This window comes from Petaurus breviceps, unplaced genomic scaffold (genome assembly GCF_028583685.1).
Source record: "Petaurus breviceps papuanus isolate PSGF00001 unplaced genomic scaffold, PetGlider_PUasm1.0 287, whole genome shotgun sequence".
Lineage (NCBI taxonomy): Eukaryota > Metazoa > Chordata > Mammalia > Diprotodontia > Petauridae > Petaurus > Petaurus breviceps.
In genome coordinates, this window is record NW_027186029.1 from 860,950 (window position 1) to 874,257 (window position 13,308).

Genomic DNA, 13,308 nt, shown 5'->3' on the forward strand with positions numbered 1-13,308 from the left:
ATTTTGCCTCTGCCACATCTCTGGTCCATTTCACCTCTAAGTATCTCCACAACATTCCCTCTCCTCTCTTCTGATGTTGTCCCCATCCTGGTGCAGGCCCTCATCACCTCACACCTGGACTATTATAATAACTGTTGGTCAGTCTGCCTCAAGTCTCCTCCCACTCCAGTCCATCTTCCTTTCAGTAATTTTCCCAAACCCCAGGTCTGGTCATGTCACACACACACACACACACACACACACACACACACACACACACACACAAATTCCCACCCCTCTAATTGCAGTGGCTCCCTATCACCCCTTTTTGGCATTCATAGCCCTTCATAACCTCATCCCCTCCTACTCTTCCTGTACCTTATGCCCCAATACATATTCAATAGCCACCTGGCTGTTCCATGAACAAGACCCTCTTTCTCCCAGTTCCAGGCATTTGCTCTGGCTGCATCCCATGCCTTGAGTACTCTGCCTCCTCATCTCTCGCTGATTTCTCTGGCTTCCTACAAGGCCCAGCTAAAATCCACCTTCTATAAGGAGCCTTTCCCAATACCTCATATGCCTAGTGCCTCCTCTCTTGCTGTCACCTCTGATTTGCTCTGTCTATGGCTTGTTTGTACAGTTTGTGTGTTGTCTCCCCTAGGAGACCATAAGCCTTAATTCACTTGCCTTTACTTGGGCCTGGAGACTCGGGTTTATCAAAAGCAGCTTAATGGGTTCTTACTCTCCTTTCATTCTCACTGAGCATTAGCTTTGTGTTAGCCTTGACTCTCCTGTCCTCCTGTAATGAGAATGTAAATTTAAAGATCTTCCCTGCCCCTAAAGTGCACCTGGAGCCTGGGCTGGGAGGCTTGTTTTTCAGTAGATACTTTTTGATTGGGCAGTGAGTCAATAAGGTTGTTACATTCTCTGAGCTGGGAGAAGGCTATATAAGCCCTGATGTATGGCTTTGTTTGGGGGCTCACTTTGAGAAGTGTTCTGTGATTTGATCAGATGAGACTCTGGGAAGCTGTTGTTGAGAGCTCCCCAACTTTGAAAGGCTCAGATGTTGATTTGGTATGGATGTAATGGTTGGACAGTTTGGAAACTGTCTACTTGATCTGTTTCTCTGTCTTGGTAATTCTGTCTGTATACTCTGAAGTTTGGGGTGCTGACCTTTTTCCCCTGAACTAGGTGAACGATACATATTTGACTGATTAAAGCAAGCTTGTTAACCCATTTTGAGTTGCTTTTCTTTGTCAAAGCAGATCCAAGAACCTGTGTTGGCAGCCACCCTGGGGATGCTGGGGTGCTTACTGCTACACATTCCCAGACAGTTGATGGAAACTACCCTCTCTTTTTGCCTAACAGGGATGGCCCTTTTGCACTTCTCTTACTGTTTGGCCTCTCAACTGTAGTTGCTCTTGGTGACCACCCCCCTCTCTGGACCTTGTCTCCTCTTGTGTTTTTGTGATTGTTCTCTTTCGGTTCCCCAGATGTGTGCTTGGCCCTTTGCCAGTGACCTACACAGAGGCTCATAAGGTTTGCAGGTGATATCAGGGAGCTGGAAGGGAGGGCTGGCTAGTACGGTGGTTGACAAAGTCAGGATCCCAAAGGGTCTCTATGGTCTAGAGCAGGGGTTGGGAACTTGTGGCCTCAAGGCCACATGTGGGTGCAGCCTTTTGACTGAGTACAAGTTTTCCTGGGGACTTGTTCTGTGAAGTTTGGATTCAGTCAAAAGGTCACACTCGAGGACCTAGAGGGCCACATGTGGCCTCAAGGCCACAGGTTCTCCAGCTTGGAGTAGAGCAATGGGCAGAATCTAATAAGATGGGATTGAATAGAAATATTACAAAGTCTTGCACATGGGTACAGAATATCTACATCAGAAGTGTTTGTTAGGGTTGGATGGCAGCAGGTGTTCTGAAAGAGATCTAGACATTTGAATATGTTTCAGGTCTAAGAATATCATATGACACCCAGAAAGCTAATTTACCAGTGGGATGCATTAAGAGGGGTATAGCTTCCAGGAACAGGGAGGTGATGATTAAACCACCAAGCTCAACAAGCATCTCTTAAGGGCCTACGGATTTGCCAGGCACTGTGCCAGATGCTGTAAGGTCACTGTATTCTTCCTCAAAATTCATCCACAGTTTTGTGGTCAGTTTTGAGTGGCATGATTCAAGAATTATATTGAGCTAAAGTGGCCAGAGGACAGCAAGTAGCATAATGAGGGACCTTCAGTCTGTGACAGGAGAATCTGTCAGAGGAACTGGGGCTTTTAACCTGAGTAAAAGAAGAGCTGCCTTCGAGCTAGTTATTAGACTTACTTTGTTTGGCTCAAGAAGGTAGAACCAGGAGTAGTGGGTAGAAGTGTAAGGATGCAGATTTCGACTTGGTGTCAGGAGAAACTTCCTCACCATTAGAGCTCTCTGGAAGTGGAATGAGCCCCCTGAGAGGTGATGGGAACCTGCCGGGAGGTCTTCAAGCAGAGACTGGACCATACTGGAGACGGCCAATGTCCCCTCCTTCCTCCGAGCTCCATAAATCCTGCTTCCCATCTCTTGGCCTAGACATGATATGTGAAACGTGTGTTTTCAGTCATGGCCAGTGTTGGATTTGTTTTGGACTGCAGATATTTGCTATGAAGGAGGGGTTTTTTCATTGGAGATGAAAACTGTATGAAGAGTAGCAGGATAATGATGGTTATGGTAAAAATTAGAAATGTAAGAATAGAGGTGAGCAAAGGGAAGTCCAGAAGCAGACACGGACAGCTCACTATTGTTGGTACTGATGTGGTGGGTGGTGGCTTGTAGATGGCTCGGCTCCTGGCCCTGACCCTTATTGGCCATGTCACCCTGGGTAAGTTGCTTTCCCTCTTAGTGCCTCGGGTGGCTCTCAAAGATTCTAGACCACAAAGATGGTGCTAGCCTGAATTAGAAGGAGTTTTCTCACCTGGGGCTTCCTTCTGCTACCGAAAAAATGGGTACAGTCCCTACTTGAAGGTGCATACAATACACATTCACAGTTTCTTGTTGCTTTCTTCTTGGTTCTTTTATTTGGAAATATTCATGTTTATTGATGGTTGTCAAGTTGTTAATAACCATACTTTAAAGATAAAAAGGCACAAAGAATAGGGAATACACACACACACATTTATATATATATTTGTTGTTTGTTTTTTCAGACTGGGAGGCTAGACTTGAAACCATGGCTTCATCGCTAAAGCTGGAATTCTCTAGGGAAAATTCCTTCCAGGAGAGACTCAGGAAGGATGATGCTACTGCCTTCAGATTGAGAAAGGCCTTCAGCTTCGACACGGTACCAGAAAGGCATCAGAAAAATAAGGAGAAATCTCTTCGGCAAACAAAATTCATCCAAAACAAACTACCCTATGACGTACAGAGGCACGAACACAATAAATATGGCAAAAACTTCAGTCTAGGACCAGTCATTTTTCCACAACAGAGTCTAAGTGTGGGAAGCCATCTGCGTCAATGTGATATGGATCAAAAGAGCTTTAGCCTGTATTCAGACTTCGGGAATTACAACCAAATCTCTGTTAAACAAGTATTTTCTAAGTATAATGACTTTCAGGATTCCTTTAGTTACAGTTCAGATTTGACTGAGAATTGTGTGATACATTCTTCAGGGAAACCTCATGAACTTAATGAATGTAGCACCTTATTCCTGAGCTCTCAGCTTACACAACTCCAAAGAATTCATGCTGGATGGGAACGTTATGAATCCAATGAGTGTGGGAAGGCCTTCAGCAAGAGCTCAGGGCTTATTGAGTGTCAATCACTTCAAACTGGAGAGCAGCCTTTTGCAGTTAATGAATATGAAAAGGTCCTCTTGCCAAGCACAAATCCTACTGAGCACCAGTTAGTTCGTGCTGGAGAGATTCCTTGCAAATGTAAACAGTGTAGTAAAGCACTTTTCCTGAACTCACAACTTAGTGCACATCAGAGAATGCACACTGGAGGAAAATGTTATAAATGTGATGAATGCGGGAAAGTCTTCCGCCAGAAAGCAAAGCTTAATATACATGTGAGAATTCATACCGGAGAGAAACCATACGAGTGTAATGACTGTGGGAAGGCCTTCCGGGAGAGCTCAGACCTTACTCTGCATCAGAGAATTCACACTGGAGAGAAGCCTTATAAATGTAGTGAGTGTGGGAGGGCCTTCAGGCGGAGCAAAAACCTTACTCTGCATTGGAGAATTCACACTGGAGAGAGACCTTTTGAATGTAATGAATGTGGGAAAGCTTTCCGCCAGAGCTCAGACCTCTCTCAACATCAAAGAATTCACACTGGAGAAAAACCTTATGAATGTAAGGAATGTGGAAATGTCTTCCGCCAGAGTTCACACCTTATTCTACATCAGAGAATCCATACTGGAGAGAAACCTTATGAGTGTAATGAGTGTGGGAAGGCCTTCCGCTTGGGCTCACAGCGTAATGTACATCAGAGAATTCATACTGGAGAGAAACCATATGAATGTAATGAATGTGGGAAGGCCTTTCGCAAGAGCTCATACCTTACTCAACATCAGAGAATACATACTGGAGAAAAACCATATAAATGTAATGAATGTGGGAAGTCCTTCAATCGGCGTAGAAATCTCACTTTCCACCAGAGAATTCACACTGGTGAGAAACCATATGAATGTAATGAATGTGGGAAGACCTTTAGCTCAAACAGAAACCTCAGTCTCCATCAGAAAATTCATGCTGGGAAGACAACATAAAAATGTAATAATTGTGAGAAATACCTCTTGTCACAGACCAGACTTTATCAGATAAAGACCAGAGAACTCAGTAGTGGGGAAAACCTTGGGATCGGAAAGGCTATAACATCCCTCACTGGAGCACAAAGCTTATTAAACCTCTGTCATTTCATGCTGGAACGAAACCATAGAAATCTCATAGGTACGAGAAGACATTCCCTAGCTCACAAGTTAGTGTGCAGCAGAGAATTCAGAATGGCATTCTTTATGAATGGAATGACTGGGAGGTTCTGCCAGAACTGTCCCCTCCCCCATCTATATCAGAATTCTTGTCCTAGAGGATCCTTATGAATATGGAAGACTTTCAGCTGAAGCGGAACCCTCAGTCCTCTTTAGGGAATTCACACTGGAAAGCAACTATATGAATGTATTCAATTAGCAAGCATTTATTAAGAATTTATGCCAGAAACTGCTAGTACTAGAGATTTTTTTTTTAAAGCATTAAGTTCCTCCCTTCGAGGATGGTATATTTTATTCAGGGAGACCACACATAGATAAACAGCTGTATATCTGATAGAAAGTAGATGGCAGGTAACTTTAGAGAGAAAGGTATGAGCAGCTGGGGTGGGGGGAGGTGAAAGGGAAAAAGAAAGGGGTAATCAGGGAGTGGGGAAGGCCCTTTGAACAAGGCAGAATTTGAGCTGAGTCCCCAAGGAAGACACAGATTCTGAGATATGGGGGAGGTACGGATGATGGACAGTCATGGCATGTGGGACAACAATGGGTGATATGCAAATGGGAGGGAGAGTTTTATATGTGAGGAGAAGTAGTTAGGCCAGTGTGCCTATGGGACACATAACAGGTAGTAATGGGTAAGAAGGCTGGAAAGGTCAGAAGCAGCCAAGTCATAAGGAGCTTTACATTCCAGGAGCTGATACCCTAGATAAGGGTCCCTGGGAGTGTGATGGCCAGGATGTGGTGTGGTCACTTCGGTAGCAGTGTGGAGGATGGATTGGACTGGGAAGGGACTTGAGGCGGAGATGGCAGTCATGAGGCAGCGGTGCAGGGAGAGCTTAGGAGTGCATGCCCCTTATGAGCAGAGAGAAGGGTGTATGTGATGATGTGGAGACGGCAACATCACATAATATGGAGGGAGAGTGAGAAGTTAAAAGGGACATCTAGGTGTGACTCTTAATGCCTGGAAAAAATGGGGCCCTCAGCAAAAAAATACACTGGAAGATGGAGAGGTTTGGGATGTGTGGGGTAAGTCCAGGCAGTTGGTGCATATGATCTTGGAGCTTAAGACAAATGAGGTCTGATGCTAAGAGCCTGAGCTTGGTTTGCATAGACGATGGAATCCAGAGGAACTGATGAGATCATCAACTTAGAGAAGAGCTTCAGACTCCTTACCTAGGTTAAACCCACAGTAAGCTTGAAATGGTGGCGATACAACAAGGGAAGCGGAGATGGGCCAGTCAGATGCGATAAGCCATGGAGACAGTGTCACAAAAAGCCAGAGAAGCAAATTTCAAGAATGCCAGACTGCTACACAGAAGAAGATCATTGGTAACTTTGGAGAGCAGGTTCATTTAAATGATGAAGAGCTATCGCAGGAGGTTTAGGGGAGGGGGTCAGAATAGACTGTGAGGGTAGACAGCTTTGTCACTGAGTAAGCATGGAGGAGTTAGATGCACAAAGTAACCAGCTTTATTAAGGACTTTAGCTTCAAAGGGGAGGAGCTAATCTAAGATGATGGGGATGGTAGGATCTAGTGAGGATGTTTTAAGACTGAGAAAGACTGGTGCGTTCATAAGCTGCAGGGAAAGAGCCAGTAGATAGGGGGAAATTGAGTGATAGGTCAATGGGGGAAAAGTGGGAGGGGAAGGATTCTCGGGTGCACACAGAGGAGTTTGCCTTGGCGAAGAGCTTGGCCGCCCCTTTATCCAAGACTAGAATAAAGGAAGACATAGTGAGGATATCAGAGAGATGTGATAAGACTCATTTGGTGAATAACTTTTTTTTTTAAGGTTGAGACAAGGTCCTCAGCTGAGAGGGTGGGACTTGGGCTGCTGTGGGAGATTTGAGTGGAGAAAGTTTGGAATAGCCACTGTCATGAGTAGGCTAGAGAATAGATTAGAGAAGACTAGACATTGCCTTGCTGCAGTGAGAGCCCAGTTAAGGTTAGATACAATTTAGCAGTGGACTTAGTCAACATGGCTTCATGATGTCCTTAAGCTCCGTTCAGCAGTACATGTGTATGACCAGAGGAAGTGGACATGAGGAGTAACCTGTGGTTAACAATAGCTATTTTCAGCAATAGGACACAGCACTAGGGGTTCAAGAGTTGCGGTTTGAATGACCTAGTCTGACTTTTGGAAGGGAGGAATGGGGTTGTGGCCTGAGAAACTCCTGAGGGGTAGGAAGGATAAGAAGTCACAGTAAGGACAAAGAACAGGGTTCAGATAGTAGGGCACAGAGGTAGAGCAATAAAAGGTGGTCTAAAGGAAAGTCCGTCCCTGAATGTAGAAGTACAGCACTTATGTATGATAGCAGCGTCAAAGCCATGACTACCTATGTGTGGCTGAGAGAGGAGGAGTGGGTCCTTGTTCTTGAGAAGACCAAGGGGCTGGGTAGTTGGGGTATTTGAAGGGACATCAACATGTATTTTGAAGTTCCCCAATAAGAAGGCAGGTGTTAGGGTCAAGAGATGACTGATCCAAGCACTAACCTTGAGAAAATGTTCTTAAGGTCAGTAGACAAAAAATCCCCCAGGATATGGACTGAATCATTGTGGGGAGAATAAATGCCAAGAGAGGAGAGGTTGAGTGGTGGTAAAAGGAGAGTCTTCAAGTGTCAGTGGGGAATAAAGAGTACAGAATGACCGGGACCACTGAGGCTGGGGGAGGGAGGGTGTGGCTGTAGGAGAAGAGGTCCCGGGCACTGGCAGGAAAGGCCAGGGACCAGTCGTCAAGCCGCAGTGAATGGTGGAAGATGGAAGAAGCAAAAGAAGAGACGGGAAAGGAAAAGTGCTGATCCTGGAGCAGGGTCTAAGGGGCTGGGCGCATTGAGGGGGCATGCCACATACAGCGCTGAGCTTGGAGGCAGGAAGACCTGGCGAGCCATCTGTAAATGGGAATGCTGGGACTCCAGACCGCGGTGAGAAGCAGACCAGCGTCCTGGGCTCTGCAGCCCTTCAGGCCCTCTAGAAACGCCCGCTGCTCCTCAGTTCGGGTGGATGGCCTCAAGGGAAGGGACCGTTTGGGCCCGGTGGGAGGCGGCACTTCGGCAGTCAGATTCGCTGTTGCTGCTGAGCCTAAGAGGAAGCCCGGAGCGATAGCTATGCCAGCTGGCTATGGGGGAATCAGTCGAGGCAGAATAGAGGCAGGAGGGCTGCTACGTTAAGTAGAAGGGCCAAAGTCTCCCCACAGCCTGGGACGTCAGCCGCCAGGCTGTTGTGTTGTCAGAGCCCCTCCCATTAGCAGCTCTAAGCACTTGCTGTGCCAGGCCCTGTGCTGCGTGCGGGGGTGGGGGGTACAAGGAAAGGCGAAAGATGCCCCTGCTCTCAAGGCAAAGGGCTATGGAGGATACCCGGTGATCCCCGAAAGTCTTAGTGCCGTCTGTGAAAGGCCTAAGATCTATGAAACGTCGTGCACAGAGAGCAGAGTGGGGAGGACTGCGGAGAGCACCTTCCCGAAGTGGCAGTGAGGGGGAAGGGCATTCCAGGGACGGACAACAGGGCCAAGTCAGAATGGGGGCAGAGCCAATGTGCTGGATCATAGCATGAGTCAGGTCGGCAAGTACAGTGTGCCGCGCTCTGGAGATACAGAGACACCAGAACGCGACGGGCCCCGCTTGCAAGGAGCTCACCTGATGGGGGAGAGAGCCCATGCTAATGACAAGATCCCAAGTGCCAATGGAAGGGAGGACCAAGGCCCGGAGAGGGAATTGGAGCTGAGAGTTCAGGGACGCCAGGAGAGGGGGAGGAGTGAAATGACAGTCAGCGACGGAGCGCCGTGAGTGAGGCCAGCAGCTGCTGCTGAGGGGGAGTGATGCACGTGAAGACGGGAGAGGAAGGCTCCCAGTGGTGGAGGGCTCTGGCAGGACTTTGTGCTTGATCCAGGAGCCGGCAGAAGTTGAGTGCGGATCACGGTGGCTTTGGAGTAGCTTTGGTGGAATGATGAGGTGAAAACCAGATCGCCAGGGGTTAAAGAAGAGAGCAAGAAAAAGAAGTGAAGGTACAAATTATCGACCTTGAGCTTATCAGCAGCAGAGATAGAGACCAAAAACGGGGAAGGAAGGAGCATGTATGGGGATGTCTTGGGTTCGTTATAGGCAGTAGGGAAAGAGCCAGTGGACAGGGAGAGACTGGAGGTAAGTGAGGGACCGGGGAAGACTAGAGAGACCTGTTGGAGGAGAAAGGATGGATGGCATCCAGGGCTCATGCTAGTTAGTAACATTTATTAAGCGACTGCCAGGCACTGTGCCAAGCACAAGGGAAACAAGGAAAGGTAAAAGACAGACCCTGCTCTCCGGGAGTGTGTGTTATAATGGGGGAGACACAAAAAGAAGCTGAAAAGGGGGAGAGGGAGAGGAAAGGCACTGGTGGGGCGTAGAGGGAAGCGACAAAGTCGAAGCGGCTAGTGGGAAATGAAGAGACAGCCAGCCCGAGTGGTCCTCCTTCAAGGAAGATTCTGGATGGGACACTTCGAGCAAGGGGCCCCAGGGGCAGACCACTGCCTCGACGTGAACGCCCGACTTGAAGGGATCTTCCAGGATGAGATTTCCTGCATGTGGAGAAGACCAGAGGGGTACAGCCAGGTGAAAAGTGAAGAGGGAGCCAGCCTAAGTGCTCTCCTAGGAAATGTAAGGCCTTAAAATGCTCCATCGTCTTCAAAGGCGTTCCCCAACTTCCACCGAATGGAGGTTCTTTGCCAGTCAGCTTTGCCACCCCAACATCCCTTAAGGTCACTGGAAATGTTGACAAGGAATGAAAATGAACATCACCTTCAGAGTTTATACCCAAGCATTCCAGATCCAGTGACTGTCACGCTTCACATGGCTATGCCAAGCTCCTTAATACACGCATTTACAAATACAGGCTTCCGACGTCCAGAATAGAATAAAACTTCCTTACAGATGTCCGAGAGTGATATTGACGACAGCAACAATACCTGTAAGAGCCGACACTGAGAATTAGGGAGAGGAAGGACCAGCCGAGGTTACTTCTGGATTTCCAACTTCCAGCTCTTCTACTGCACGCCACATCCGCCATCCCTAGTAACGACTGGTATTTGTAGAGTGCTTTAAGGTTTTTACATATGTTTTATACATTTTGAAAATAAACACAAAAAAAAGAAAAAACATTTCCACGTACACACACGTACACATCACGAGAGAAAAAGAGGATTCAGCAAAAAGCATGAATTTCCATTTCGCACTGTTTACTCAGAAACATTTGTAATAAATGCTACACACATTTTCAAAGCGGCCTTGCCTTTCTCTGCTTCCTTCTAAATTTTCTTTTCTCTGCTGTGCACTGGTTTTTTCTCTCTCCCTCCCCGCCCCACCCTGGAGAAGGCTACCATTAAATATATGTATATGTGTGTGTGTGTGTGTGTGGCCATACTATGCATACTTATATTTATCAGTTCTTTTTCTTATTGTGAATAGCATCTTCTTGCAAAGATCCTTTGCAGTTGATTTGAATATAATACTCAAAATGACTTCGTTCAAAGTTATTCTTGGAACAACATTGCTTTTACTGTGTACAACATTCTCTTCATTCTGTTTGTTTCACTATTCATTATTTCATGCAAGTCTCCATGTTTTTCTAAAATTGAGGTCATCATTTCTTACAACACAATAGTATTCCATCACAATCATGTACCACAATTTGTTTAACCATCCCCCAACTGATGGGCATCTCCTCAATTTCCAGTTCTTTGCCACCACAAAGAGAGCTGCTATAAACATCTTAGAACATATAAATTCTTTTCCTTTTTCTCTAATCACCTTGAAACACAGTCCTAATAATGATATTGCTGGGCCAAAGGGTATATGTATAGTTTAATAACTCTTTGGGCAGAATTCCCACTTGCTCTCAAAAATGGTTGGATCAGTTCACAATTCTACCAACAGTGAATTAGTGTTCCAATTTTTCCACATCCCCTCCAACATTTGTCACTTTCCCCTTCTATCATTTTAGCCATTCTGATAGGTGTAAGATGGTATCTCCAAGTTGTTTTAATTTACACTTCTCTAATCAATAATGATTCAGAGCATTTTAAATGATTATATATAGTGTTGACGTCTTAATGAAAAAACTCCTGGTTCATACCCTTTGACTGTTTATTAATTGGGGAATGAATCATAATCTTATAAATTTGACAAAGTTCTTTATATATTTGAGATATGAGACCTATACCTGAAAAACTGCCTATAAAATTTTTCTCCCAATTTTGTTTTCTTTCTACTCTTAGCTACATTAATTTTATCTGTACAAAACCTTTTTTAATTTAATGTACTAAAAATCCATTTTACAACTCACAAGGCTCTCTATTGTTTATTCACATATTGTTCTATCTTAGAGTCTGCTAGGTAATATGCTCCACATTCTTCTAATCTTGGATCTCCCTTTATATCTAGGTCATGAATGGTTTTTGACCTTATCTTGGTAAATGGTGTAAAATATTGGCCTATGCCCAATTTCTGGCAGACTACTGTTTTTAAAATTAATGAATAATTTTTAGTTTTCAACATTCACTTCTGTAAGATTTTGAGTTCTACATTTTCTTCCCTTCCCTCTCCTCCCCGCCCCAAGACGGAGAGTAATCTGATATAAGCTATACATACACATTCATAATAAACATATTTGCACATTAGTCATGTTGTAAAGAAGAAGAAACAAACAAAAAGAGGGCAAATAGTGTGCTTCCATCTGCATTCAGATGCTGTAATTCTTTCTCTGGATGTGGACACATTTTCCATCATGAGTATTTTGGAATTTGTAAGCAGCTGCTAACTTTAATAACCTAAGGGCCAGCCTTAGGTTGTGTTCTCAGGAGGGATTGAAGAGACCAGAGAGGAGGGAGAGAAATGACTTGTTTATTCTAAGATGGTGGAGGCACCGGAGCCGGGGAGGAGAAAGCTGGCTCCTTATATGCCTTTAAAGTGAGCACGATTCAAGCATGATCTCGTTGTACACGGGGGTATGAACCAGTGGAGGTGGGCCAAGCCAGTCACATCAGCTGCTGCTCATCAAGCAAGCAGTCTCATGGGAGATGTCCTTGTGAGCTGGCAACTGGACTGTGGCCCTCAGCACATCCTTATCTCTAAGGAGTACAGAGCAGCCTTGGAACCACGAGACCCTGAGGCAGTTCCTGATTTCCCCTAGGACAAGAAGTGCTTGGAACTCACACTGTCCTGTCCAATTTCTCCTTTTTATTTTTGGAAGATCGCAAAGTATCAGCCTGAATCATTGCTAAGTTATTATAAAGCATTTTAAACATGAAGCCAAGTAGAGGAGGGCCACAAAACAATAATGTGCCCACCACTATTTCATCCCCCAAGGCCACGTGGCTTTGGTGAGATCCCTCAACATTCCATACACACTCTTCGCCAGCTCCTCCACAAACTGGGCCTGTACAAGGTGATTTTGTATAGTTGATACAGACATAGCAAGAGAAATAGAGCAGGCTATAAGATTGCCCCATAACTGCTATAAGCCCTGTCCAAGAGCAGCCTTTCTGGGGTACCTGCATGGGTAGAGGAACAGAGTCGTAACTGGTGTGGCTTGTCAGGTGCCAAGATTGGAGCTTACTGTGCTTTGTCGAATACGGTTTTGCAAGTCCGCCAGTGAGTGGCACAAGTCTCTAGTAAAGGAGTGGGCTTACAAGCTGGGCTTCCCCACCATATGTTGGGGAAGAGAGGAATTACAGGGCATCCCCTGTATCCCAAGTATATATACAGTGTGTAAGCCCATTCCAGGTCAACAACCCCCTCCCCCCAAGCTACCACCCTTGGCCAGGGTGGCTCCAACATCATTGAGCCATCTGTGTCGTTCCGCATGAGCAGGTGTTGAGATGGTGAGCGTGGTGAAGGCAGCAACCAGCAGCAACATCCCTTGGTGATTCATCTTGCGTGGTCTCAGCCTTCGTCGGGACAGGTGCCTCTTCTTCCTCTTTCGAGTCACTGATAACACGGATAGCTTTTGCAGACACCCATTGGTGACCTTGACCTGTGGAGATGCAAGCATACCCTAGCCCCCAGGTTAAAAGGGTATGGGGGACAATACTTTATCAATATGTGACTGTCTTATAGGTCCATCTCCCTCTTCTGTTTTTTGAGATAGTCTTTTATAGTACGATTGGCCCGTTTGAGCATCGCTTGTCCAGTAGGGTTATATGGAATGCCAAACATGAGAATCTCTTCTACATGCAAGGGGTATTCTAATAAGACTCCTTGAGCAACGGGGCTGCCTTTGTCTATGAATGTCTCCCCACTATCTATATTAATATAGACTTAGGAATTTTCTTACATATCTTTATCACCGGGACAGCCAAGGAATAAGTGGTAGTGGGAGACATGAGCAGGAAAGGAGCA

General features: G+C 45.7%; 1 protein-coding gene across 2 annotated transcripts in view; it reads left to right on the forward strand.

Moving 5' to 3' along the window:
- Positions 1-5,176, forward strand: part of LOC138167695 (zinc finger protein 879-like) — a 9,787-nt gene extending 4,611 nt beyond the window's left edge. For both annotated transcript variants that reach the window (XM_069096663.1, XM_069096664.1), the window contains exon 5: positions 3,164-5,176. In XM_069096663.1, coding sequence (XP_068952764.1) covers positions 3,164-4,728 — 1,565 coding nt within the window. In that variant the 3' untranslated portion in view covers positions 4,729-5,176. The remainder of the gene's footprint in view (positions 1-3,163) is intronic.
- The last annotated feature ends 8,132 nt before the right edge of the window (positions 5,177-13,308 follow it).